This window comes from Stylophora pistillata, chromosome 3 (assembly GCF_964205215.1).
Source record: "Stylophora pistillata chromosome 3, jaStyPist1.2, whole genome shotgun sequence".
NCBI lineage: Eukaryota > Metazoa > Cnidaria > Anthozoa > Scleractinia > Pocilloporidae > Stylophora > Stylophora pistillata.
The window spans coordinates 40,100,022-40,127,704 of NC_142521.1; the positions used below are offsets into that span (position 1 = coordinate 40,100,022).

General features: G+C 37.8%; 1 protein-coding gene and 1 long non-coding RNA gene across 2 annotated transcripts; both read left to right on the plus strand.

The window, feature by feature from the left end:
- Window positions 1-12: 12 nt before the first annotated feature.
- Window positions 13-27,430, plus strand: LOC111344564 (nck-associated protein 1 homolog). Its single transcript, XM_088753320.1, has 38 exons — window positions 13-276; window positions 856-957; window positions 1,144-1,239; window positions 1,634-1,690; window positions 2,549-2,691; window positions 3,442-3,532; window positions 3,752-3,817; window positions 3,951-4,022; window positions 4,680-4,728; window positions 5,300-5,453; window positions 5,890-5,946; window positions 11,218-11,314; window positions 11,617-11,735; window positions 12,394-12,434; window positions 12,601-12,692; window positions 13,465-13,546; window positions 13,889-13,947; window positions 14,723-14,868; window positions 15,138-15,200; window positions 15,786-15,855; window positions 16,348-16,467; window positions 17,701-17,840; window positions 18,230-18,361; window positions 18,773-18,851; window positions 19,115-19,151; window positions 19,860-19,962; window positions 20,186-20,307; window positions 20,807-20,904; window positions 21,850-21,943; window positions 22,568-22,650; window positions 22,832-22,915; window positions 23,322-23,403; window positions 23,958-24,001; window positions 24,523-24,592; window positions 24,717-24,826; window positions 25,364-25,450; window positions 25,644-25,736; window positions 26,706-27,430. Exons 1-38 carry the CDS (start codon window positions 172-174, stop codon window positions 26,727-26,729), a joined length of 3,363 nt encoding a protein of 1,120 aa, XP_088609446.1. The 5' UTR covers window positions 13-171; the 3' UTR covers window positions 26,730-27,430.
- LOC148736083 (uncharacterized) lies at window positions 8,923-9,366 on the plus strand. The gene is made up of 2 exons (XR_015998711.1): window positions 8,923-9,063; window positions 9,229-9,366. It is a non-coding gene; the product is annotated as an uncharacterized LOC148736083 (long non-coding RNA).
- Window positions 27,431-27,683: the final 253 nt, after the last annotated feature.

Genomic DNA, 27,683 nt, shown 5'->3' on the forward strand with positions numbered 1-27,683 from the left:
ATAGCGGGCTCTAGGGTTGGTCTGTCCCTTCCTCCTCCCTGTCATGACCTGTCATAACATTCCTACAGTTTCATCATAGACACGCTCTAAAACAGTTTAAAATTTGTTATGATTCACTGAAAGTACATCCAAGAAGGTTGAAGGAGGTTGAAGTCTACAAAAACGTGAAATATGGATCGAGGAGTGTCGGTAACGGAGCAGAGGCTGGCTGAAAAGTTGACGATCTTGAATGATCGTGGAATTGGGATGCTCACCCGCATTTACAACATCAAGAAAGTAAGAGACAGAAAAAGCACGTAGTTCTCCTAGTTAACCCTAATATGCTTCCTTATACTCTGGCTAAGTGATGCTCTGTTACCTAAAGCAGACTAGAGCACCTTTGAGAGATTCTTGTCTGACAAACCTTCAACACAATCAGCTGTTAATGTTAGCTCGCCTGCAGTTGTGAAATCAATTACTTTCAAGTTTGTTCCGTGGTCATTTATTTCCTCCCGTCATTTTTCTTCGGTTTTCTCTTACTCTAGAAGATCCTTATCACGAATTTTTTTCTTAAGGCGATGTTTCTTGTTGTTCTCACAAAATCACCCAATATTGCAACGCAACCTTACATGACATTTAAAGGGCTGAACGTGTACAGCTGATAACACCGGTGTCCTGTTCTACTCGCATAATTTCTGTCCCACGAACTTATTGGAATATTCACATAGGATTGGGAATTTAATAAAAATTTCTTGCTGTTACAGGAGTAAAGAATGATCTTAGAATGCGATCAGCAGGCGTCAAACCCGTCGTGCCTTAAATAATTGTCGGTGCAATGTTTCTGGGTTTTTGTTTTTTTTCTTTATTGTTTTTAAGGCATGTTCTGATTCCAAATCAAGGCCAGGCTTTTTGACAGATAAAGCACTGGATCCAGCAATCAAGGCCATTGTTAAAAAATTTCCTTCAACAGACACCAAGGTACATTCTTCCATAATTACAGTTACTTAGTTATTTGAAGTTTAGCCCTGCCAGAGGCACTGCACTTAGTTGTGACGAGAAAGTCTTTTATGTGTGGACTGTTTAAAAAAATATTCCTTCATGTACTTTTCTCATGTAATGTTTTCATGAAAGTAAACTTTATTGTTCTTGTTGTTGTTTGTTTAGAGTCTTTCACTTCAACCAGTTCACAGCATCCAGAATGAGGTTATCAAGGGCCTGTCAAATTATTATTATACATTTGTGGATGTTATGGAATTCAGAGTAAGTTTTACTGATGCATACATAGACACTGCATGATGTTGTTACACTTATCAAGTATAATGTGTGACATGCGTAAATTTGGCCATAAAGGAGATAAACAGTGACAAGGTGCATTTTTTTGGAACAGCTTAAACATCAAGTTATCTCAAGTTTCTTCGGAAGAGTACTCTTGAACGGATTGCTACTGAACTATATAACTATACAATGACAACCAATTGTGGACAAGATTATTTCACTAAGAGTGTCACCAGGTGGTATACATTATACCATTATAAGTTCTTGAACACCTTCTACACAGTTTTTGTAATCAAAGTCTTTTCAACAGTGGGGTCTGGAAACCATGAATTGATTGTGTTTGAGTGTATAAATTATTGTTTTATTCATTTTGATCTAGGACAACACCAGTGAGCTTCTAACAGAGATTGATGCCAGTTTTGTTCATTTTGACATTGTACGTGGCTTTTGAGTTTTCCATTATTTTACTAATATTTTATCCCTGTTTCTCTTGACAATGCAACATTTTACAAGCATGATCTTATTGAACAGAGATTTCTGGAAGGTAACAATGATATCTACTCAAGGAACACAAATTAGTGGTGTTAAAGAAGACACTTCATCGTTACTGAAAGATCAATGACTCAATCACTAGTGCTGTTGGCAGTAGCTTCAACCCATTTTCTTATTTGAAAAAAGGTGAAAAATTCTAGGGTTGTTGTTAAGCACCAGCAGCCGGCAAAACTCACCGGCTGAGAAAGAGGCAGTCACCGGCTGAATTTTCTCTGGTAATTGCTTAACAGACGAGTCTAGATTTTTTCACAGTTTATAAGCTGCAGAATTATGAAAAGGTGAAATGAAGTGTTATTTTGAATTCACTGGTCTTAACTGATCTGTGGTATCTCTCTCTGTTTTGGATCGCCATTTTGCAAACTCAAAGCTTGGTAGCCCCGTAGACAAGGTGTTGCAAACAACTGGACACAGCCAGCTGAATGGCTTCCTCAACTGGCAGGCTATTTTCTTAGCTATAACAGTGAATTCTGGCAGTAATTAATAGTCCATTTAATAGTTGCCTGCTTGGTTGCCAAGGCCTTGAACAGGAGTGAGGCTAAGGGTGACCATGTCATGATATAAACATTGCTGCTTTTTAAATGTAAATTTCTTTGTTATCATGCCATCCGGATACTGGTCACCTTCAGCCTCACTCCAAATCAAAGGCTTGGCAACCAAGCACACAACTATAAAATGGTCTATTCAATTTGATTTTCATTGTTACATCATTAAAAAAAAACTATTTTGATGTTGCCTACTGTAGATGTTAAACTATGACTTGACTAAGGCTTATTTGGATGTGATTGTTACGTACGCGGCGCTTATGATGCTGGTCGCTCGAGTGGATGATCGTAAAGCTGTCCTGGGTCTATTTAATCATGCCTATGAGATGAAGAATGGCAGAGGGTAGGTGGATGCAGATGCTCAGCAGTTATAGTGTAATGATGTACAGTGTACAATGGATAGAGCGCTGGACTGTTGTGAGGGAGGTCGAGGGTTCGAGTCCCGGCCGGACCAACACTTGAGTTCTTAAAAAAAACGAGGAGAATATGCTACCTTTCTATAACATCAAGAAATGGTTAGATATTCTAGTCTTCTCGGATAGGGACGAATAAATGGAGGTCCCGTCTCCTGCAGGAGGAGACGTTAATTTCCCACGCATGAGATTACTGTGTGATGGATGTCCTCCCCTGGGGTGGGATGGGTGGGTACAGATAGAGGACCACCCTAATTAACTTAGTGTTACTTGTGATATCCTCTATAAATATTGTTTATTATTATTATTATATTATATTCACGCTTACATTTAACCATGTATCTTTAATAGCAAGGAGGAGGACTTACACTCAAAACTTTAATACATGTGCTTTTCAAAACTCTTTAGAACTGTGTTATCTTAAATTGTTACTTCTCATACCTGATAGCTATTTTGGACAGAATAGAGGAAAATTAAAGGAAAAGAAATTTTTTCAAAACTATTTACTAGTTACAACAGTACTTAAGTGTCTCCTTCTGATTTGTTTTTAATGAATAATGCACATGCACAAAGCAAAGGAAAAAACAGCCAAGTATACACCTGGCGATTTCCCTTCACATGGTCTTGAACTTGTATAATTAAAAACATTTCATTTTATTGCCCTTTTTTTTTTTTTTTAGAGAAGACTCCTTTCCACGACTGGGTTCTATGATCATTGAATATGAAAACCCATTGAAAAAGATTGCGGAGCAGTTTGTTCCACATCAACAGGTTAGATATTAGTGATCCTATTTCAAAACCCGCTAACACATTTTCATTCTTGTGTTAATTTTATTGCTGTGTTGTCATTCTGTGGATATTTATGTGAATGTAATGGTTTTTTTAATTTATCAATTGATTGATCATATTAAGTGATTGTGTTGGACAGTGACTGCGCCATTACTGGCACTCTTAGGCTCAAAGCACTTAATATTGCTTAATTTGTTTCAGAGAGTATCAACTGCACTCCATTCAGTTCATGAGATCTATAAGAGAAGAAACACTCCTGGAGAACAGGTGAGTTTTATTTGGAGGAATCATGTTAGTGAGGGGAAAACAATGCTTATTCAAATTGCTTCAAATGCAGATTGTTAAAAGTCTTTGTTGCTTTTTACATAAATGAGATTTGGATTTTGCTTTTTATCCTCAGTGGCGTCAGACACAGATTGTTAGTATCATCAGTGCTCCATTACAGATGCTTAATCCAGTCACCAGTGATGTAGTAAGTGCCATCTTTAAGTCTCTGCATGTTACACTGTTTAGTTTAGTTTTAGTTTAGTTTATTGAGATTTGCCACTGAAAAATACAATTTACAAGTAAATACATGAACAGAGACACGCGATAAATAAACAAAAATATAATGGCAGGAGAAAAATACAGGGCGAGCCCCAATTGACATTTGTCCCCTTACAAAATACAAAGAATAGAAAAATATAGGTTACATATGCACTTATGAACTGTCGTAGTTCATCCAGTTTACTGAACTCTTGCAATGTTTCCAAGGAGTGATTTCTCTGACTTTTAACTATTTTAATATACAAGGTCAGGCAGACACTTCATGAGATTGGACAAAAATTAATACGAGCTGGGTATCATTACTGAAACTGTTAAATTACAAAATTCTCAGCAATACTAGACAAAGAAATTTGTGATAATCGTTTAAATGACTGAGTTCATTCTCATATCTTGGCAGTGAATGACCAGCAGTTGAAAATTTTTAATGGTTCTCCTTGAAAGTATGTACATGGTTTGTTGCAATCAAATTGGGTTGAATAACAAGTGGGAGATGAAATAACTATCATTTCAATTAGTAAACCAGGTTGAATACTGAGGTCAGATTAAATCTACAAGTTACATGACATTTTGCTTTAATTTGCAGCCTCCTGTGGAGTACCTTTCACTGGACAGAATGCAGAAGTGGATCTTGTGTAAGTGTTCTCAAGAATGGTTTTATTTCATCAAGGAACTTGATTTGTATTTTACTTTTAATTATTTTATTTCCATCAAAATTGCTGATTAAAGGAGGTACATACAGGTATGTTTCTATGAAGAAACTGTGGTGCTGTGTCAGTGTAGGGTATTACATGAAAATTTGTCGTCATCAACTGAGTTAACAAGTCAGCCAGACACTCAGGTACTAATGACTCAGTCAACCAGTCAGTTAGTCACTCAGTGAGTTAATGAACAGATGTTTAATTAAGTTAACTGGCCGCCTTAGAGAGATTTTAAAGCTGATGCTTCAAGCATTAGCACTCTGATGATGGGCTGACAATTGAAACATCAGCTTTTGAAACTCCTAACAGTGGCCAGTTTGAACATCAACTCAGTTGATAAAATCAAATTATTTTGTGGTCCTGCCAGTTGAAATAATTGGTTTTTTTTTTTTTTTTTTTCCTTTGGGACTTGAATCTTTGGTCAGCTGGAACGTCTTCACATTCAGTCATCTGTCAGGGAATTTTGTTTGATTCTGATTTTTGTTGATGTTTTTTTCCTCTTTAGTTGGGTATACACTTTGTCATCAGCAGCTTGCCATGCCTGGCGTGACAGACATATGGAAGATTGCATTACAAGATGGTTACTGTGTTACTTTGTTCCGCGATGAAGTCATTATGTATCACAAGGAGTTTCAAAATTTACTTGATGGGATGAGGGGGTGAGACAAAAAGATCTGCAACCATTTTTTTTTTTGCCTCAAAGCCCTCAAGTGGCAAGATCTTATAGCCTGCTGAATTCTCCTTCCAAATTATCTTGTATTCCCCTCCCAAATTATCTTGTATTCCCCTCCAAAGGAGAAGTTGATGCTGCAAAAAAACTCACTCAAAGCTTTATTTTACACAGACTTGACTATATTTATATCTTTAAAATAATTTGACAGACTATCACATCTTGTGGATGTAATGATTTTTCTTTTTATGTGTTTTCAACTTTTTTCTTCGTTCAAAATTTTTTGAGCTTCTGAATTTAATTAGGAGTCTCTTTAATATGTTGCTGATTCATTTCTATAATCTGAGACAAAAGAAAGAAAACAAACTGAATGGGTTTAATCCCATGAGAATCCATGTTTTTTACTGTTAATTTTTTTTTTCCAGTTATGGTAAGCGAGTGAAAGATATTCAAGATGCAGTGACACATTCATTAGCAACACGGTAATGTAGTGTAGTTTTACAACCATACTATAGTTTTTACATAGTTTTTACAACCATACTATAACCCACTAGCAACATCATACTATAACCCACTATAACCCATTAGCAACACGGTAATGTAGTGTAGTTTTACAACTATACTATAGTTTTTACATAGTTTTTACAACCATACTATAACCCACTAGCAACATCATACTATAACCCACTATAACCCATTAGCGACACGGTAATGTAGTGTAGTTTTACAACCATACTATACTTTTTACATAGTTTTTACAACCATACTATAACCCACTAGCAACATCATACTATAACCCACTATAACCCATTAGCAACACGGTAATGTAGTGTAGTTTTACAACCATACTATAGTTTTTACATAGTTTTTACAACCATACTATAACCCACTAGCAACATCATACTATAACCCACTATAACCCATTAGCAACACGGTAATGTAGTGTAGTTTTACAACCATACTATAGTTTTTACATAGTTTTTACAACCATACTATAACCCACTAGCAACATCATACTATAACCCACTATAACCCATTAGCAACACGGTAATGTAGTGTAGTTTTACAACCATACTATAGTTTTTGCATAGTTTTTACAACCATACTATAACCCACTAGCAACATCATACTATAACCCACTATAACCCATTAGCAACACGGTAATGTAGTGTAGTTTTACAACCATACTATAGTTTTTACATAGTTTTTACAACCATACTATAACCCACTAGCAACATCATACTATAACCCACTATAACCCATTAGCAACACAGTAATGTAGTGTAGTTTTACAACCATTCTATAGTTTTTACATAGTTTTTACAACCATACTATAACCCACTAGCAACATCATACTATAACCGACTATAACCCATTAGCAACACGGTAATGTAGTGTAGTTTTACAACCATACTATAGTTTTTACATAGTATTTACAACCATACTATAACCCACTAGCAACATCATACTATAACCCACTATAACCCATTAGCAACACGGTAATGTAGTGTAGTTTTACAACCATTCTATAGTTTTTACATAGTTTTTACAACCATACTATAACCCACTAGCAACATCATACTATAACCCACTATAACCCATTAGCAACACGGTAATGATGAGTAGCACAATCACCTGTCCATTTAGTGTAACACAGCCAAAAAATATCATTGTCTTTATATCTCATCTATTACTCAATGAAATAGTGTGTATCTATGTACATTGCACATATTATTTCAAAAATTGATATTATTTACATTATTTAAGTATTTATTGCGATTTTCTGGTTTACCCATAATGCATTGCGGGCGTGTCAAAATCATTACAATTCAATATTTTGTTGTGAAATCATGATAAACTTAATTGTGTACTAGAAAACAGTTGAATTAAGGTTATTTTTGCTTAAAGTGAAGCAATTATTTCTTCATTTTCCAATAAAGGAAGCTTATATACAGGTTTCCGGGCTCTCCGCTTCACAGGAAGGTCTCCACAAATATGGCGCACAGTGGCCGCATATACCATGGCAATTTGTGTTTCTACATGCTTTCTGCAAAGGCATGATCTTCTATCCCTCTCCTTTGCTTGTCTTACAAAAAATGGCTTAAGACTTTCAAATTTCCTCTGCTTTACTTTGACTTCTGGATGCAACTCCTGGAACTCAAGAAATGCCTCAGTCTGTGTTTTTTCCAAAACATGTTTGGCGTGATGGACATATTCCTGCTTCCCAATACGTTGCTTAGCAAGATCTTTCTTGTCTCCAGTTGGTCGACTAGCTGTGTACGTCCAGTAGCTAAAAATTTTCTTCCCATCTTCTTCCGAAAGGGCATCACGCCGGACTCGTCTTTTTGTATATAGCCAACTCTTTCTCTCCCCAGCCAATATTTTTGCCCTTTCCTTCACAGCATTGCGCACACTTTTTTGGCCAACGTTCACAAGCTTTGAGAGCGATTTTTTTGCTCGACATTTGGATACATTTTCTCCAAATGCAAGACTTTTAAAGGCACTATAAGCGGCTCTGTTGTCTTTTGAGCCACTCTTCTTTAGTTGCTGAACACCTTCGGTGATATCTGCTGCAAGGGCGCGTAATGCCGTCGTCTCCTTGGCTTCTTCTGGTGTTTTGATGAATCCTTTTTTTTCTAAAATCTTTTTAGTGCGCGGACTTGAGGATATTGTTTCTACAAGTTCTGCTTTCTTCTGTGGTGTTTTTGGCAGAACTTGAGTTGTTTTCTTTAGGGCGCGGGCTTTTGCCATCCTGTTTTGGAAAGCGGAACTAGAAGGCGGGGTTGAACACGTATACTCCGCGGCATTTGTAGCATGCTCTTCATGTGCTTCTCTCAATTCAGCTCGCCGTTTTTCACGTAAATTTTGTACTCTTTTTCGAGTTTCCTCTCTGAGTTTTTGTCTTCTTTCTTCTTCTGCTGATGTTTCTTCCCTTTTTCGTTTCTTCGTAACAGCTTTCAGGTTTTGTGCCCTAGTGTTCGGCCGGTGAGTTTTCTGACCTCGGCTGTCACGCACCTTGGCTATTTTCTGTTGGCGTTTTTTCTCGTAGTATCTTTTATCAGTAGCTTTCTTTCTCTCAGCCTTTTGTTCTCTCCATCTTTTCATCTTTTCAGCACTTGATTGGGGTTTTGTTTCCATAATTTGTCGGAATCGCTTGATTAATTTTTGAAGCACGCTGCTATTATTGTGATTGAGAAATCGAGTGTAACGCTAGTCGACACGCGGCTAAATCTACCACGTGCTTTTATTGTTTAAACCCTGAAAATATCCGTATCCCCCCCCAAACATATCAGGCAAGGCTGCACAGGCTGGCCTTCGTCGTTTCTTGTACGTTGTGACCATGATTTGGGTCGATTTTGAGAGCGGCTTGTAGTGTTTCTGGTCCGAATTGAATATGTAATATGATCGCAAAGCGTCTATAAACAACACATTAGGCAGAAAATATGTTTCGATTCATTCTTTGTACCATTTCTTCGGCGAAAATTCATATAAGCTCGTAAATTCTTACGAATCTAGAAGTCTGATAGAATGAACTTTGATTTGGTCGTTCTCTATATGGTGATGGACTACTCTACGCTGATTTATCGGCTTCGAAATAGGTAAGTAATGGTTGAATTTATGCAATCAAAACTCGTTACAAATTTGTTTCCGATATGCAAAATCGCTATATTTTTCCCAGCATTTCATGATTTGCTATTATCTTGCACAGAGCCTTAAAGCAAAATGAATGAACTTTTCTCAGATGTAATTATTATTGTTTTTAGGTTAATCTGGTCGCCAAAAGCCTGAATTCTGTAAACTGTGAAGTCTGTTTATAATCCAGCGTTACAGGACAACACACAAGAACTTATATTGTAGTTTGTACTTATTACTGCCTCAATAAAAAGCACAGAGCAATGAAATTTTGTGAAAAGTCTATTTGTATTATATACAATAATTAGGCATGATAAAATTTTAAGCTTTTATTCGTTTTGAGGGACAAAAATTACGTTTTTACTCTTGGTATGCAAATTCGATGTTACGCGTTACACTCAAAATGTCGTGCTTTTTGTAAACAATTGACTTTAATTCGTGTTCTAAACTTATCGCTTGAATTTTGTTATTGATTTCATATCAAACAAGAACTATTACTCAGTTTATCTGTAAAGTTTGAGGGGCGTTCATACATTTTTCGCGAAGATATGGGTAAATATAATTTTCGGACCTTGTAATGGTGGCGTGACCGTGCTACTCATCTAATGTAGTGTAGTTTTACAACCATACTATAGTTTTTACATAGTTTTTACAACCATACTATAACCCACTAGCAACATCATACTATAACCCACTATAACCCATTAGCAACACGGTAATGTAGTGTAGTTTTACAACCATTCTATAGTTTTTACATAGTTTTTACAACCATACTATAACCCACTAGCAACATCATACTATAACCCACTATAACCCATTAGCAACACAGTAATGTAGTGTAGTTTTACAACCATACTATAGTTTTTACATAGTTTTTACAACCATACTATAACCCACTAGCAACATCATACTATAACCCACTATAACCCATTAGCAACACGGTAATGTAGTGTAGTTTTACAACCATTCTATAGTTTTTACATAGTTTTTACAACCATACTATAACCCACTAGCAACATCATACTATAACCCACTATAACCCATTAGCAACACGGTAATGTAGTGTAGTTTTACAACCATTCTATAGTTTTTACATAGTTTTTACAACCATACTATAACCCACTAGCAACATCATACTATAACCCACTATAACCCATTAGCAACACGGTAATGTAGTGTAGTTTTACAACGGTTACCATACTATAGTTTTTACATAGTTTTTACAACCATACTATAACCCACTAGCAACATCATACTATAACCCACCTATAACCCATTAGCAACACGGTAATGTAGTGTAGTTTTACAGCGGTTACCATACTATAGTTTTTACATAGTTTTTACAACCATACTATAACCCACTAGCAACATCATACTATAACCCACTATAACCCATTAGCAACACGGTAATGTAGTGTAGTTTTACAACCATTCTATAGTTTTTACATAGTTTTTACAACCATACTATAACCCACTAGCAACATCATACTATAACCCACTATAACCCATTAGCAACACGGTAATGTAGTGTAGTTTTACAACGGTTACCATACTATAGTTTTTACATAGTTTTTACAACCATACTATAACCCACTAGCAACATCATACTATAACCCACCTATAACCCATTAGCAACACGGTAATGTAGTGTAGTTTTACAACCATTCTATAGTTTTTACATAGTTTTTACAACCATACTATAACCCACTAGCAACATCATACTATAACCCACTATAACCCATTAGCAACACGGTAATGTAGTGTAGTTTTACAACGGCTACCATACTATAGTTTTTACATAGTTTTTACAACCATACTATAACCCACTAGCAACATCATACTATAACCCACCTATAACCCATTAGCAACACGGTAATGTAGTGTAGTTTTACAACCATTCTATAGTTTTTACATAGTTTTTACAACCATACTATAACCCACATTAAAATATTCAGTGCAAAGTCACTCAGGGTATCAGCAGTTAATACAGTTGTCAGATATATTTCCTGAAATGTTGCTTTCATTTGAGTAGGGAATAATTAAAGATAGCATTCCAAGGCTTGTAACTCTATTGCAGTTTTTAACCTATTCCAAAGTAGTTTTGTTTTTTCTGTTAACAGAGGACTAATTCACAAGGAACGTCGTAACTACCTTAGAACAGCATTGAGAGAAATGTCTCTAATTCTTACTGATCAACCAGGCCTTTTGGGACCAAAGGTAGATTTTACACTGAAGATGATGTTTTGCAACAGTTTGTTTTATTATTATTTATAGATAGAATTTGGTGCCATGAAGAAAAAAAATCTTAGTCCCAAGCTTTGCTTCAAAAAGGTGAACAGTCTGCCTGTAGGCTCTTTGTCATAAGAAATCTTGGGCATCCATTTCTAAACACCTCTGGAAAGGCAGTTGTTACGACTTGCTCAGAAACAAAAGTTAATCACCTTGGGTACTCAGTCTCTTTTAGAATACAGACCTAGCTCATTTTGACCTCAAAAATGCTTTTTTTTTTCTGTTTACAGATCATTGTTGTGCTTCAAGCATTAAACATGACAAGAGATGAGATCATGTGGCTTGTGAGGCACACTTGTAATCCGCCACCAAAAGGGAAAAAGTTAAACCAAGAAGACTATGTCGACAAGTGAGGAAAAATAAACTCTTATTAACTTTAAGTATAAGGAAAATAACTCTGTTACATACATAGGCAGTTGATGCAAAACACTACCTCTGGTGAGGGGGGAGGGGTAACTTGTGCTCTGTTAAGGGTGGGTGAGCTGTACTTGTTCATGTGTAACATTCATTGCTGATTTACAGATTGTAGAAGTTGTACAGGTGGGAAAAAAATCATACTCTATGAAATACTGTAGACGTTTAGGACAAATGATGTCATGGAAGTCTGCCTAGACAGTGCTTGTTAGAGTTTTATAAAGTGTGTTAACTCTGGCGAAAAAAAAAAAAAACTGAGTAGGTAATACTCATTAGCTATGCAAGGCAGTATTATAAAACACCTGATTCTGAGTGCTTGTGCAGTGTATGAAGGACTGTAAAATGTCTGGGTGGTTGTAACCCACCCAGTTAGTCTGTTAGACTGAGCTACTTCATGAACTTGTGCTAGTATTGGTACTCCAAAAGAGTGAGCTTCTTTTTAAATTTACTCTGCAATTTTTTTTATTTTTAGTTTATCTGATAATACTCAAAACTAGTTGTGCTCTGAAACGTAAACATCATACTCGATCATTTACAGTACTGTTATGTTTTTTTTATGGCTTGACTTAATCCTTGTGTTTTCTTTGTGTCAGTAAATTACCTCAGTTGCTGCTTTATGTGGAGGAGGTGAGAGGTAAGGAATCAGAACACTTTGTCCTTTTCCATTTCAATCTTTAGAAAGGTTTTTTAAAACCTTATAAAAGACTTAATAGATAAGTTCAACAAATTAAATAATATGAATGGCTAAGAGTTTAACAAGATCAATAGATTGGGTTTTTTTTTTGTTTCCTTATTTTAAGGCATGATCCAGAAATACGTATCAGTATTGCAGCGGTATTTTGTACAGTACTTGGGTGGTTTTGATGTTGCTGTACTCAAAGAAGTTGTACAGGTTTGTATTTAATGTTAGTAATTTTTACCTAATTTATTAAAAAAAAGGTGGTTCAACCAGTACTAAAAACACAATCTGACTGCTTTACTAAAACCAGCTTTTACTCCTTTACATCAGTATGCATTTTCTCCATACTGCTGGCTTTACATTTCCTTAAGAGCTGACAAGGAGAATTTGTTTAACCATTAAGAGCTTCTTTAGTTGGTGATCATTTTCTTTATTCTCATGACCTTGATGTGCAATTCAGGGGTGATATTGTAAGGAGAAATTAGATGCTAATCACTCTTGGGAGTGATTAGCATCTAATCACTCTCAAGAGTGATTTTCTCTCTTCCTCACAGGAATGCTCCTATCTCTTGACAGCTTTTCAAAAAATAAAATGATGTCAGGGGCTCAACACTAACTTTTCAACTTAATAGCCAAGTGGCTATAGTGACAACTTAGATGTTACAACAATTTCAGTTTGTTTACTGACCAAATTGGCTGGTGGAAATAAAAAAACCACTAGCCAAAACTGATTTCTACTAGTCTGTTGCTAGTTGGCTACTGTTATTGTCAAACCCGGTGATGAGTTGGGATGACGTCAGTAAATATGATGTAATCATTGCCATGAAAATAGTCACTTACATGCAAGGACTCTGTTGTTAGAATTTTGCTTTGATATCTTATACAACATTCTTATAATTTGCTGTTGTTGTACCTGTAAATTGTATGCACAAGTTTGTGCATAAAAGCTGTGACACTGTATATGTTTTGCCTTTCTGATCGATAGAAAATTTCAGTATGCTCTGACGATATCTCCATTATTATGACGTCATTTATTGAAGATCTGTCACTGCTGAATGTCAAACAAGGTACAAATCTCTCACCTGCAGAGTATGTTGCAGACTGTGTTACTCTTTCACTACGAAAAATGATCAACATTTAAATTCTCATATTAAAAAACCCACATATCCATACATAGCAGAACCTTGTTATTTTGCCATAACACCAATTTCTTGCAACTGATTTACTTGGAAATGCTCAGCATCTTGAAGGAGAATTACTGTACCAATCAGAGTTTTGGAATTAACGGGATACATTGCTTTTGGTTCATAATAACAGGGAATTTGGATTTAGTTTATCATTAATTTTTGAATGAGGTTGTGTAATGGTGTTCACTGAGGTAAGTTTACCCTCTGAATTTTTTTCCTTAGTGGAAGCAGGAGACACATTTGATTTTGAGAGTCTTCGATTGGACTGGATGCGTCTTCAGGTATGTTACCACATGAAAGTACACTTCACTAGCAACGTCAAAAGGTCAAATGCCAGCACTAGTAAAAATAACACTGTAAAGTAAAGCATATTACAGTCACTGTGGAAACTGTACCAACAGCTGCCTCTCTGTATTAGCACTGCCACTAAAGTGTATCCCAAGTGCCAGAGTAACCTTAAATGCTTGAAATGCTTAACTGCTTGAACCTCAATTGCTTACTGACGGACAATAGGTTTTGAAAAGTGCATGGAACTTAAGCTAAATTTTGTTAGACCAAAAATAATGATGTTCACAACAGTGAAAGCAAACATTCCACAAACTGATAGACTCACTGTACTTTAATTATTTTGTTTTGTCATCATTATTTTTTCATCTGAACATCAACTTTTTTCATTGAGACATGTTAATTGGTATCAAAAAGGATCAGTAAGCATTTTTGAAACTAAAAAAATATTGTGCTATTGCCTGGGGAAAAGCAAGTGTCAGGTTACAGCACCATCTCCCTTTAACAGCCACCTCCCTCTAGCAGCCAACTTTCATTTGTCCTCAAAATTTGCCATGGCAGCCATTCTAGAAAGGATTCATTGTAAATGATACCTGCAAATGATGTTGCTGCTTAACTGATGTGGCATGTGAGACAAGTATTCTGTGAAGCCACCTTCTAGCATCATGATACACACTCTACTTCTTTTCAATGGTACAAAAATTGTGCTATACCAGTAGCCACATACAGTCTTTTACTGTCTACTTTTTTTGTTTGTTTTCATTGTTGCAGGCTTATACCAGTGTTCGTGGGGCGGCACCAGAGTTAAAAGATAACCGAGACTTAGCTGTGCTCATGAACAATGTGGCTTTTCACTCTAAACTGGTTGATACACCAGACAAGCTTTTGAATGAGATCTCTGATATGTCCATTTTCTGGTAAGGTGTTTCGTGTTGTCATCGATAGTTTTCTACACTTTTAATCAATGGTAATCCCAAGTATTGAATTATTTATTCACAAAATACGTAAACTTCCCGGGTTGATCTTGGAAACATCTATGCTGGCCTGAAATCTGTTTGAAAGCTTTTACTTTCCATTATCCTCAACCTTCATGCAGATGAGATGTCTTTTTGTGTAAAGTATTTTCATTGGTTAAGTAATTATATATTAGTTAATCTATTTTGGTGATTTCATTTTTCTCCTCTAGTTTTTATCCCAGCTTTTTTGAGGATTCATTTGTGAAGTGTGTGGAGGATTCTAACTGTTCACGGTAACAGCAGGACTAAATACTTATTGTTATTTTGTGTGTTTCTTGAGAGTTACATCGCTGTTCTTGTTGCTGCTAGTGTGAGAGATGCAATTGCAAACATTAGAATTTTGTACTTACAAATTCGTCCTACACTTACGTTCTCATGGCTCTATGTACTGCTTGTAAAATGTAAAACTACTTGCAAACTAAGTATGTCACATGTAAAAATTTCACTCTATGCCTCTCTCCATCTCCAATTCTAAAAACACAGAACATGCAAGCTCCTCCGACGCGTTTTTGTTAGTTCATTTAGTAGAGCATTCAAGTGTAGAAGAGGGGCTGACCCAGGTTTGAGTCCTCCTTGGGTATTTCGACTTCTCGGTCCCCTGTTTTTTGATTTGACTATCGAGCCAAAAATTGCCATCTTTCTTACTCTACAAACAACATGCATTTATACTTGTGCGACCTGCTCAAATGTTTTCGAACCACCCAGCAAGAGGCACTCGCGTTAACATCAGGCTAAGATGCGATTGTTAAATCAAAGAACAGTGTTCCTAAGTCAATTTTATTATTAATTTTAGTAACTGTTTTTTTTCTTCTCGTCAGATTTTCTGTGGCATTTCCATTGATCTGTGGCCACTTCATGTCTTGTACCAGTGATTTTTGCCCGGAAGAGGTACAGTGCGGTGTACCCAGCTTTCATTGTATTTTTTTATCCTTAAAACTTATCAAGCCTCTGCAGTCTTCCCCATAACTTTGAAAAAAGTTGACCTTGAAGCCCTGATCTTTTTGTTTGTATCAAATAAATTAACTGAAAGGTTACATGCACCTACCTCAGCGTCATTCCTCTCTTAAAACTAAGATGCTTTTATCGTTCAGTATTAACGCTCTTCACCACGTGTTAATTCAACGAAACGTGGCTTTTGAATTCTCATTTTTTTTTTTTTTAACGTGCGTTCTAACACTAGTTTCAGACAACACAAGGAAACAAAACTGACAAAACCTCCATAATCTTAGTATTACGAAGAAACCGTGTGGTCAAAGAGAAGAAGTTCCCAGGGGTTATAAATGAGAAACGTGTATATTCCACAATTACTAGTCTTAGTCTAGAAAATTTAACATGATGTTTAATCTTACAATATTATTTCATTATCTTGATAAATGACAGCGCCATCCTATTGGAGATCGCAGTTTGGCGGCGGTGAATCTGTTTCTGGAATCCATGGCAAAAGAAGCGAGGAATATCTTGAGCCAGTTGTGCCCTGATCATATTCAACTCAATCAGCAGGTTAGTTATAAAGAGCAGTTAAAAGAAAAAAAAATCGGCTTCTACAAGTTGCAGGGGTTTCAATAAAAACCAGTTCCCGGAGGTCCGGCGTCATCTTTAAGACGTATTGCTACTCTCTGTTTAGCCTGCGTGCAGGCTCTCGCGTTTGGGTTTTGCCTTACGGTGACAGAGCTGAATAACGAAATGTTACGTCAAAGGTAACGCGGGCTCGAGCGTCCGAGGATTAATATGCAGCGAAATTTGCGTATATAATAAAGAGCTGGCAATTAAAACGAAGGCATTTTGTTGTCGTCGACGGCATTTTCCTATTTCCAAAGTTTTTAAGGAGAAAATTGATTTTCAAAAATCTTTACGGGGTGTACAAAGTTTTTGGAAGTTGTTCTGTAAAAGAAAAACGGCAAGGAAAACAACGCCACGAAGCAACAGAATCTACCATGCGAACAGCTCAAAATCCGTTTTTCCGCGCCAAAACCTAGCGCGTGCGCACAAATTATTCAACTCTGTCCCGGTCCTTTTTTGGGGGCAGCTGCGTATGGAAAACGTCATTCAGACCCCTGGAGACGTTCTCAAATTGAAAGTAAATGCTTCAGTAAGTTTCTTACAAGCATTTTAATGCCCTAGTGTATTTGATTGTATTGTTGGGAGGTTAGCAACTCGCTTGACTTTTAACGAGAAGTATCAAGACTCTTTTTATTGTTTCCTACTACAACGCTTCAGATCTTTTCTTCTCCTACAACTACTTTTTAGCGAGGAGTGCCCACGTATTAAATACAAAAATCGCAGACATGTTTGGGTTAGCTGACCGTGGGAGTTTCCATAGTGTATCCTTTGTTTTGCAAAGGGGGAAATTGAGTGGCTCGCTCCGAAGTACTTGGCGAGCACCAAGGAACCAATTAAACGCCAATGATCGAGCTGCGCACGAGAATCGCACGCACAAACAGGATCTTCAGTGTGGGCAAAACCCAAGGTCAGCTTTACCAACCCAAACATGACCACCTAGGAAACTAATTATTCTCATCCACAACAAACGATTAAAATGTCTGGCACGGTAAGAAGGAAATCCGCGAACTGAGCCTAGTTCAAGCACATACTAAAAATAACGATCAAAACTATAAATCTACCAAAACAAACACGGAGGCGCAAAAGGCAAGGCGCAACAAAATAACAACTTCCAATTTTACCTTACAACAGTATTTTAAAATATCGTTGCTGTTGTTGTTGTGGCGGTTGTAGTTATGGCAGTTGCAAGCCGTTCGTTTGATGACAGAATTATCTGCCGCACCGAAAAAGGACAAAAACAAGAAGAACGTGCAGAGCGAGTTTGCTCCGCCCGGCAGCGAGAGCTTCCGAAAGAGCAGAGAAAACCTTTCAACGTGAGTGTTGCCTAGTCAGTCTGTGGAAGACATTTAAGCTTTGTTAAGCATTTAAAAGACTTGTTGATAGCTCTGTTTCTCGTCAGCTTTGTGGATACTTAAGTTAAGCAAAGATCCCCGTAGGTGAGTTGCAATTTAAGCAATTGCAGAAAAGGAGCCTGTAAAAAATTCAGGCTACGACGGGTTACGGTGTCACACGTTGGGAGCGGGGCACATTTTAGAGGCTTCCCTTTTCCTGTGGCGGAATCTGATGATAACTTTAAATGAAATTTTTCGTGACATTTTTTTTAAGCTGGATGAAAGTTATAAAATTCAACCAATCCTCGCTACGGATCCATATCTGTCATCTTTGTTTCGTGTCTAAAACAGTAATTTTATCTATGTTGCAGTTTGGATCGGAAACTGATTTCCTTGACAGAGATCTGCCAAGCAATCACTTACACAGAGGCTATTCCAGTGTGGGAACACATCTTTGCTCCTCGCGAATATCTCAACTCGCAGTTGGAAGAGTTCTTTACAAAGTGAGTTTTTATCCTGAGAGAATGGTGATTGTTCAAGGTTGGACACATGTCTGTGTTCCCTATTTGGAAGTGACAAGCATTTAATTTCTCCTCATAATGTTAACACTAAATCAAACATTGTTGCCAGGAGAATAAAGGAAATAATCACCAGCTAAAGAAGTTCTCGATTGTGAAGCAAATTCTCCTTGTCGTCACCCAAGGGAATATAGAGAACAGTATGGAGAATTGCATGCCAATGATTTATTTAAATGCTTAAATTCTTCAATTCTGTCCTCGTGCAATTTCTGGTCCTCTTTCTTTCTGTTATTCCTTTAAGTTCAAAAACTGCTGTCCAAAGTCTTGATGTTGTTGTGGCTTTGTGTGAGTCACGTATTTTACTTTCCTGCTGAAAATCCATAACAATCTTGGTAGGTCTGTGGTGACTATGGCACAGTTCGATTCGGATAACTCGAGGATTGCACGTCCCTCAGAAGTCCTAAGTAACATTAAGGTAATGGTTTCATTTTAAAACTTTCGTCAGAATTGTTTCCTTGGTTCTCTGTTATTCGTGTGGGGTGTGGTATGCACATATATGAGCATATAGTTGGAACCAGTCCCTAAATGGCACCCACGTGGGTTAATCAGAAAAGTTTTTTTGCGCATGCGAAACAGTTTTGCGAACCTGCGGACGTTCTGCTACTCGTAGGTAAACAAACGTTTCTGACACTCTTAAAACTGATTAAAATGCTTTGTTTCTATTTTCTGCTTTCGAAGGCAACCATGGCTTCCTTGAGGGGTCTTGAAAACTACAGTAAGTTTGTTACATGTAGAATCGTTAGTAACCTGGTGATTCCACATCATACGTAGAACGTGAGGGAACTTAGGGAAGCTCTTCATATAGGACACAAAAGAAAAGCAAACTAAACAGTTCAGATGACTTGTAGGACACCTTTTTTTCACCAAATTTGATGCCTGCGATTTATTTTTAACTCCTTCTCCAAAATCGAAAGGAATTTGAACCTTTCTTTGGGACGCCTCCATTTAAGAAATACAAACGTTTGTTACGAGCTTATCCCAGTTTCTGTAGCGACTAGAAGTGTCACTGCCTCTTCCTAGACAGGATGCCAGACTATTACACGTTACACCACCCCCCTCCCCCCGCGTCCCCCCGCCTCCCCCTACAGGATTCTGTCTGGTTTTCGTAGTCGTTCGCCAGTATCAGTTCAAACCTCTGTACGGAGAGAGGCGTAATGAAGAACACTTTACAATAACCCCAGCGAGGTTTCAAACCTGCCAGACTTCACGACCTGCAGTTCAGGGCGTAGACCGCTGTTTATCCGGCTCCTATTCCTGACGTCAAGAAAAAACGTTTTCTCAGAGAACCTTCTTTAAATCCCCGGGGATTTCCACCTAATAGATGTCGCACTGTGCCGTGGTGTTTATCACCGGATCCATATAACCTTTCAGCTCTAGTCAGTAATTGCTGAGAGATAACTATTGCTATTTTCGTTTCCTTTAGCTGGTGTAGACATGGCTCGGTTGTTCAATCATGTTCTGTTGCAGCAAACACAGCCTGAAGACAGCCAAGGAGCTATAACCATCACCAACATGTATGCTACATGGTAAATAACTGTTGTTTTGTTATTTTTCACACTAAAACAACATTATCTATGTCACGCTTGAGAGTCACGCCGTTTTTATATCGCCACACGATCTGTGACTGAACATGAACAACCTGGAATTTTAACATCGATCCTTTTCAGTACGGAGCACCTGAGTGATGGAAAAAAAAGTTAGAAATTAAAAAAAGAACTGAATTTTGTTGCGAACATTATCCGTCGTCAGGTACCTTGATATTTTCTTGCGTCGTGTGATGATTGAAAACATGGTGTTCTCTCCTCGCCGTCGAGCCTTTGTCAACAAACCTGGTCAGTCTTTCAGAGCAGAGGAATACACGGACGTGAATGGTGAGTGAACGAGTTTTATTGTTTTCAAGACCATACTGTTTAAGACTGCATGATTTGATTATTTCATCATCAACAATATACAGTATACGTTACATGCCCGACTTGTTTGTGTATTTGTGTCATCCGAGTCGGTTAACCATCTAATTCGCGAGATCCGTAATGAAATTCTCCTTTATATCCTTGATTCATTTTCTCATCACTTTGAATGAAGAATTTGGTGCTCTATCAAAATAACATTTTCTAGCTGTCAAGTGCTTTTCTTACCTGACTTGTTTAGCCAGATAATGTATTAAAAGTGTAGAGCGAAGTGATATCTAATCATGATCACTTCCGCGAGTTCAAGGATTTGAAAATGCTGCCGGCCCAAATCGTGCCTTGTTCGGAGTAATTACTGCAATGTTCCGATGGTAGAACCATTTTTACTGTTTTATATTATTACTTTGCAAAACGTGAGAGCCACTTGACGCAGTGGAATTGGAAGTAATATTTTTACTTGCAGAATTACAAGCTCTCGCCGAACTGCTTGGGGCGTATGGCATGAAATATCTGGGACAGAAAATGATGCAGCAAGTAGCGAGTCAAGTTGGAGAGATAAAGGTTCGCAAGCAGTTATAAACGTTTTACACGAAATGTTACAAATAAGGGGAAACACTCCGTCGTAAAGTGTGGTCTTTTGGGTTAGGTTAGTCCTGAAAAGACTACTGTCGGTGATTTCGACTGAATTTCCCACCACCTGAGTGAGGGAGAGTCATCATTGTCCATTAAGAGTCCATATTAGAGAGTGGCTGGTATATTGATGATATACAGCAAAGCAATGTCTCCTTCGCAGCTGGTTTTTGTCATGCATTTCTCCTTAATGGAACACTATATTTGGCCAATGATGGCAAACTACACTTGGCCAATAATGGTTCACTAGACTGGGCCAATAATGGCTAACTATACTTGGCCAATGATGGCATACTATACTTGGCCAATGATGGCGTACTGTACTTGACCAATAATGGTTCGCCATACTTGGCCATTATGGCTGACTATACTTGATCAATGATCGCAAACTACACTTGGCCAATAATGGACTACTATACTTGGCCAATAACGGCACACAATATTTGGCTTATGATGGCACACTTGCCAATGATGGTTCACTATACTGGGCCAATGATGGCACCCTATGCTTGGCCAACAGTGGCCTCCTATACTTGGCCAACAACGGTTCGCTATACTGGACCAGTAATGGCTGACCATACTTGGCCAATGATGGCATACTACAGTTGAGAAGTACGGGACATTGTAGCCATATCTGATTTCACAATGGGATGCTTTACCAAATGAGTTATGTAGAACTCGTTAACAGACCACAGGCTGACCATGTATTAGTTTAAAATATGATATGGGTCTTTTGCAGTATGTTCGTCTCATTTTAACATTTCTGTTGATATAGACCCGTTGTAAACCTTCACAACAATTTCAGTTTTTCTCCAAAAAAAACAAATCTTCTTTACAATTGTTTTTAATATCCTTCTTATTGCTTTCTGAAAACAGAAATTGGTCGTTCTAAACAAAGATGTGTTGACGAGTCTGCGGACAAGTTTTGATAAACCCGACCAGTGTATGGAGCTCGTAAGAAGGCTGAAAAGTAAGTCATGCGATCAGTCATGAAACTTAACCCACCATCACACAAGAAACAACCAACGAATCCCTTGTCATCTGTCTTAATACGAGTGATATACAGGACCTGTCGACCAACAACCGTTGGGGCAGAACGCGTATTGTTCTCGTGGCATTTACTTGAAGTAGCGATAAAAAATTATAGATCTGTTACATTTATACTGGCTCAGCGTAGCCTGGTTTTTGCCAAGCCTCTAAGAAGTGGGTAATGCGTCTCTGCCCAGCTGATGGATTTCTTCATATCGCAATGTGATGGACATGTTAGTTTAGGCACATAGTAAAGTCTCTTACGAGCCTAGTGGTCCATTAGGCCGGTGCTTAGCTCCGGTTTCTGTAGCATGAAGCGACTAGGAGTATTTCTACTCCCCCCTGGATGGGATGCCAGTCCATCGCAGGGTTACCCTCAGCATTAAATTCGCCGGTACCCATTTATACACTTGGGTGAAGAGAGGCACTGTGAGAGTAAAGTGTCTTGCCTAAGAACACAACACAATGTCCCGTCCGGGGCTCGAACCCGGACCACTCGATCCGGAGTCGAGCGCACTAATCATGAGACCACCTGCGATAAAATTTGATTGTTATCTTTTCTCAGATATTGAAGATCTGATTCTCCGAGTGATAATTGTTGGAGTGATTTTGACTTTCCGTTCTCTGACACAAGAAGCTCTGGAAACTGTACGTTTGTATCTTTTTATGTTAATAAATATTTTAGCCAAAGGTCTCGAAAATTTTCTAACAACCATTTCAGATTATGCTTTCGTAGATCTCATGTATTCAATAGGCGGGATGTAAATATACCAATGCATATATATCATACTATACACCTGATAAATATTTATCGAATATTCATGGCTAGGTTTTGAAGAAGAGAGTGCCATTTTTGATAAACTCCATAGTGGATTTCAAAGAACATTATCCTCAAGGAAACAACGATCGCCCAGTAAGTAATACTTCTTGCTTCCGAGTTCGAGGTCCCTACAGTAAGCTACGGACCGAGTTTTCCGCTTGGATCAAGCGGGGAATAAACGAGGTTCCGTAATTTAAAGTAGGGATCGAGAAAATGAGGCTAGTAATATATTTATTATAATTCCTTCTCGGTTCGTTTATTCCCCTTTTATGTTTTTCTATCTCACCGAACTAAATTTAAAGTTTCTTTTCACATGAAGGTTTCTTGAAACTCTTCAACGTACTTTTCGATGTAGTGACCTAGCCCGTTAAGAAAGTGCTGACTTTGCTCAGAAAATTTTGCTTTATTTAGCCATCAATGATATTATTTTTGTCAAGATTTTGCCATATATCATCTTGATTATTGCCGTTTCCATATTTGTAAATGTTTGCCCTTTAAGCTTGTAGATGAAATGGCGACATCAGCTGGCCTCCAGTGTGAGCTAGACCCAGTCCTTTGCGAAGCTCTTCGCGTCCACAAAGGTGAGTTTTTGTGAGTGTGTGACTTATGGATAAGTCGTACTTGGATGTATGTGCGCGCTCTTACGGTAAGGTATGAACCCCTATACAGCCATGAATGACGCTTAATGCTTACAGCCCCCAGTTACTATCTATTACCACAGATAATTATAACCGTCCCCTAACAGATTTTGAGATCTTGCGAAATTCAAACCAATCATGTTTTTCATAATTGAAATAAGAAGGAGGTGAGGAATTTTTTTTTGGCTGTGTTATGTCATGAGTTAAGATTTTATCTTCAAATGTCCTTTATCCTAACAATTGTCGACTGATATTTTTTTCTGGGGTATTGAATAACTTAGCCCTGTAAGATTGTTTTCATTCACTCATATCTTACCTGCGAAGCTTGCAGTTTTGAGGAGGTGTTTCGTGAGGGGACCCAAGGGCAGTGGTTCATATAATATAACACCGCAATACCACTGGCTTCTCAGACTAACCACGTCCTTTTTCGAGATAAATATTATGAACCCAGTTTCCTTTCATTGTAAGTTGCTCATTGTTTTTTCTTTTTGTTTTAGAAAAGAAGTCCGATGAAGATTCCCAGGTTTGGGCATTGTTCTTGGTAAGTGTCCAGTCTTTAAGGCTAAAAGCTTGGAGAAGAATGAGATTTTGTTGCAGTTTTTCAGATTTTACGGTTACGTAAGCGTTTAGTTTTGGTCAATTTTTTCCAAAATCTGTTATGCGAGTGGCTTTTCGGTGAAACTTTCGAAGAGTTAGAACCCAGTAGTCTGACGGGCGCGTCCATAGAACGAACAGCCATTGTCTGGTATGATGGTCTCCACTTTGCATTTGTTTTTTGTACCGACACAATGAGCAACTGTGGTCTTATGAAAGAAAGGAGGCCACGAGAAATTTCAGTGAGCCATTGTAAACTTCGACTTCATTTCACTCTCCGCAGACCTGGTAAAAAAAATTATAGAATTTACCTCGATTTCGTCCAGTTTCTTTTTTTTTTTTTCTATTTAGTCTTTAGTAATATTGTCAATATTTGTCAAATTTCCTGATCTTCGAAATTGACGACAAATTTTTAACTTTGGTTTTCGATTTAAAGCGCCAATGAACTGTTTTGGTTGTTATTTGCAGGTATTCGTAGCAGTGGCACTCCCCTCACTGGCCTATAGAGACTCCTCTGATTATAATGCTGACCTGGAAGGTAACAATTAACAGGATGAATTAACATGAAAATTTCTTAATCATTCATCAGAGCTTAAAGTAAAAATGTTACTGCATTAGCGAGGAAACATGTGACTCAAGGGCAATGTTTTCTCTTCTTTCAGCGCATGAAAACAACGCCCACTGTTTGTCAGCGTGTATCAGTCGTGTAGCAGGCGCCTTGTGCTTCAACAATGGAGATAGTGCGGAGGAAAGGCTTAGAGAATTCTTGGCCGTAAGTAATGGGAATTACTTGATCGTTGTACCTTAGGCATTCCATGTTTTTTTTTTTTTCTTTTTTTTTTTTTTTTTTAACGGCTGTAATCGCCTGGAAGCTATTAACCCCCTCACAGGCTCACATCAATGTGTATATTCTCCATTTCCCATGATGCAAACAAGAAGTTTTTATTTAAAGATCAAGAGTTCCTTTAGTTAACGATCATTTCCTTTATTCCCCTGACCTTCATGTTCGACTCGACTGTGATATGATGACGAGAAATTAGATGCTGGTCGCTCTCAGGGCTTCACGGGTTAATAAAGTCGTCAGCTTACCGGGAAATGACTTAGCAATACATCTTTTTACTAAATTTTGCTGAGATTGGAGAAAAGAAAAGTGCTAAGAACCTGTGCCTCGGCAATTTTGCTGCAAGATCTAAACATTTGTCTATAAGATGGGTATCTTACAGATCAAGGGAGGTTCTAAACGTTCTGTGGGGGCATGGTATGTTCTTTTACTGCTGTGGTACTAACATGCTGTCACCTTTATTTTTAGATCGCGTCCTCCAGTTTGTTGAAGCTTGGCATCGAAGCGGAAAAGGATCTGAAGGCGCGGGAATCCACTTATCTGCTGTTAGACCTGGTCTGTAAAGTTATTTTTGTTTGTGTCGATGTCATGCATCACTTCAAACAGTACCAGTTTTTCTTCTTTTTTTTTTTCCCCCGTAGTGACTGTTTATTCTACAGTTAAGCGCAAGCCTTTGTTTGACACTTCAGATAGGCTTTGATTTGAATGTTTGGTACATTGTTGTTTTCCCTTTTATATTTGTGCTTAGATCGTCAAAGACTGTCCTTACCTTACAATGGACGTGTTAGAATCGTGTTTTCCTTACGCTTTGCTGAGGAACGCCTATCACGAAGTCTATAAGGTATGTTCAACGTCACCCTTAGATCCTAAAACTTTCCAGTGTTAGAAGAATATCTGCTGTTAAATATGATTTATTGCTTTTAGGCGAGATCGTCCTAGTGAAAAGTTGACGCCTACCCTCTCTCCCCTAGCAAATGTTTGGATAAAAGAAAAGTTGACGCCTACCCTCTCTCCCCTATGATTTATTGCTTTTAGGCGAGATCGTCCTAGTGAAAAGTTGACGCCTACCCTCTCTCCCCTAGCAAATGTTTGGATAAAAGAAAAGTTGACGCCTACCCTCTCTCCCCTATGATTTATTGCTTTTAGGCGAGATCGTCCTAGTGAAAAGTTGACGCCTACCCTCTCTCCCCTAGCAAATGTTTGGATAAAAAAAAAGTTGACGCCTACCCTCTCTCCCCTAGCAAATGTTTGGATAAAAGAAAAGTTGACGCCTACCCTCTCTCCCCTAGCAAATGTTTGGATATGCGGGGACGAGAAGGCGCCTCTCCACCGTTTGAGATTGTTAAACACGTAGTATTTGCTTTTCCGAGTTGGTCATCGGTAGTCTGCATCTGTCATCTGGTAGCTTTGATATTTCCTTTCGCGTATTTATCTCTCTGACTAAACTAACATTTCCTCGTCTCCTACAAGTTGGAGGTAGTTGTGCGCGGTGCGAAAGCGAAGAAAAAAAAAAAAAAAAAACAATTAAGCCCTCTGATAGTGGATTGAAATCACAGTGGTTTACAGACACAAGCACCGAACATGGAAACGTGGTCGTAGTATGAAAATATCTTGGGTTTGACGTCACTTTACTACATCTTCTGACACCGGCTTGTGATGCCATTGTTAGCATTGTAGTTCCTATAGCCGTAAAACCCTTCCCTTTTACTTGAATGGATTGTCTTTTCCCATTTCATTGAAGCGCAGTAGTAGCGTTAATATCAGATGATTTCTGATTTGTTTGTTTGTCTGTTTTTTTTTTTGCCCACAGAGAAAGCTTGAAGTCTGGCTCTAAGCATGCTCAACTGAGGACTTGACGCATAAAAAGCAACTGAGATGAAGGAGAAGGTTCATCCACTGTACTCAAATTCTCATGACCATCCGATTTATTTTTGAAAGGTCAATATATTGTATGTAGCTTCCAAGCGAAGAGAAGTCGATGTTACTTAAAACTAGCTATGATTCGCTGTCAAATTATCCTTTTAAGATTTTATACAAAATGGAAGACGAAATCCTCGGTGAATATCGTAACAGTTAAAAGCATAGATTTTGTCATTCTTGATTATTCAAGATTGGTGTGGTCTCTTTGCGGTTTTATCATTTCTATAAATACCCGAACGCGGTTTACAAACTTGCTCTACTACTCCTATTAGTTATACAGATTCTTTGCTTTCATTTCTTTGATAGAAATAGTTGATCTTTGCACACCTCCTTTCATGACGATCTGTATTTTTCTGAGTTGTCAGGTCTATCTTTTCGTCCTCAAATATGGTGTGCTTTTTTGTAAATTTCATTTATTTTGTTCGTCAAATGGCTGAAATGAACTGTCCGTTTGTTTGCTGACATTTTTTCGGCGCCTTGAATCCTCAGTGTTTGGAAAAGAATTTTCCACCAAAAATCAATCGATATAGTAGATGAATTCCCTGTCAAGGATTTTTTGCTCCGTACATTTAGTTGGCACGATTTTAAATAAAGAAATATAACTTTTTCAGCGCGGATAGTAACTGATATGCGTTTTTTGGTGGAATGATGGTGTATTTTTCCCCGACGAGAGTAAAATCTCACGCTCCCAGAAATCATTAGTAATCCTCCTCACTGTCCGCCATACAGTTTTTATGATGTCAGTTTGAAGAATTTGAGATATTTCTCTATTCTCATCATTTGCTTGCTTAATATTCTATCGACATTTTGAGGAGCAATAGGCCATTTTACAGTTGTGTACTTAGTGCCAAGTCTTTGATTTGAAGTG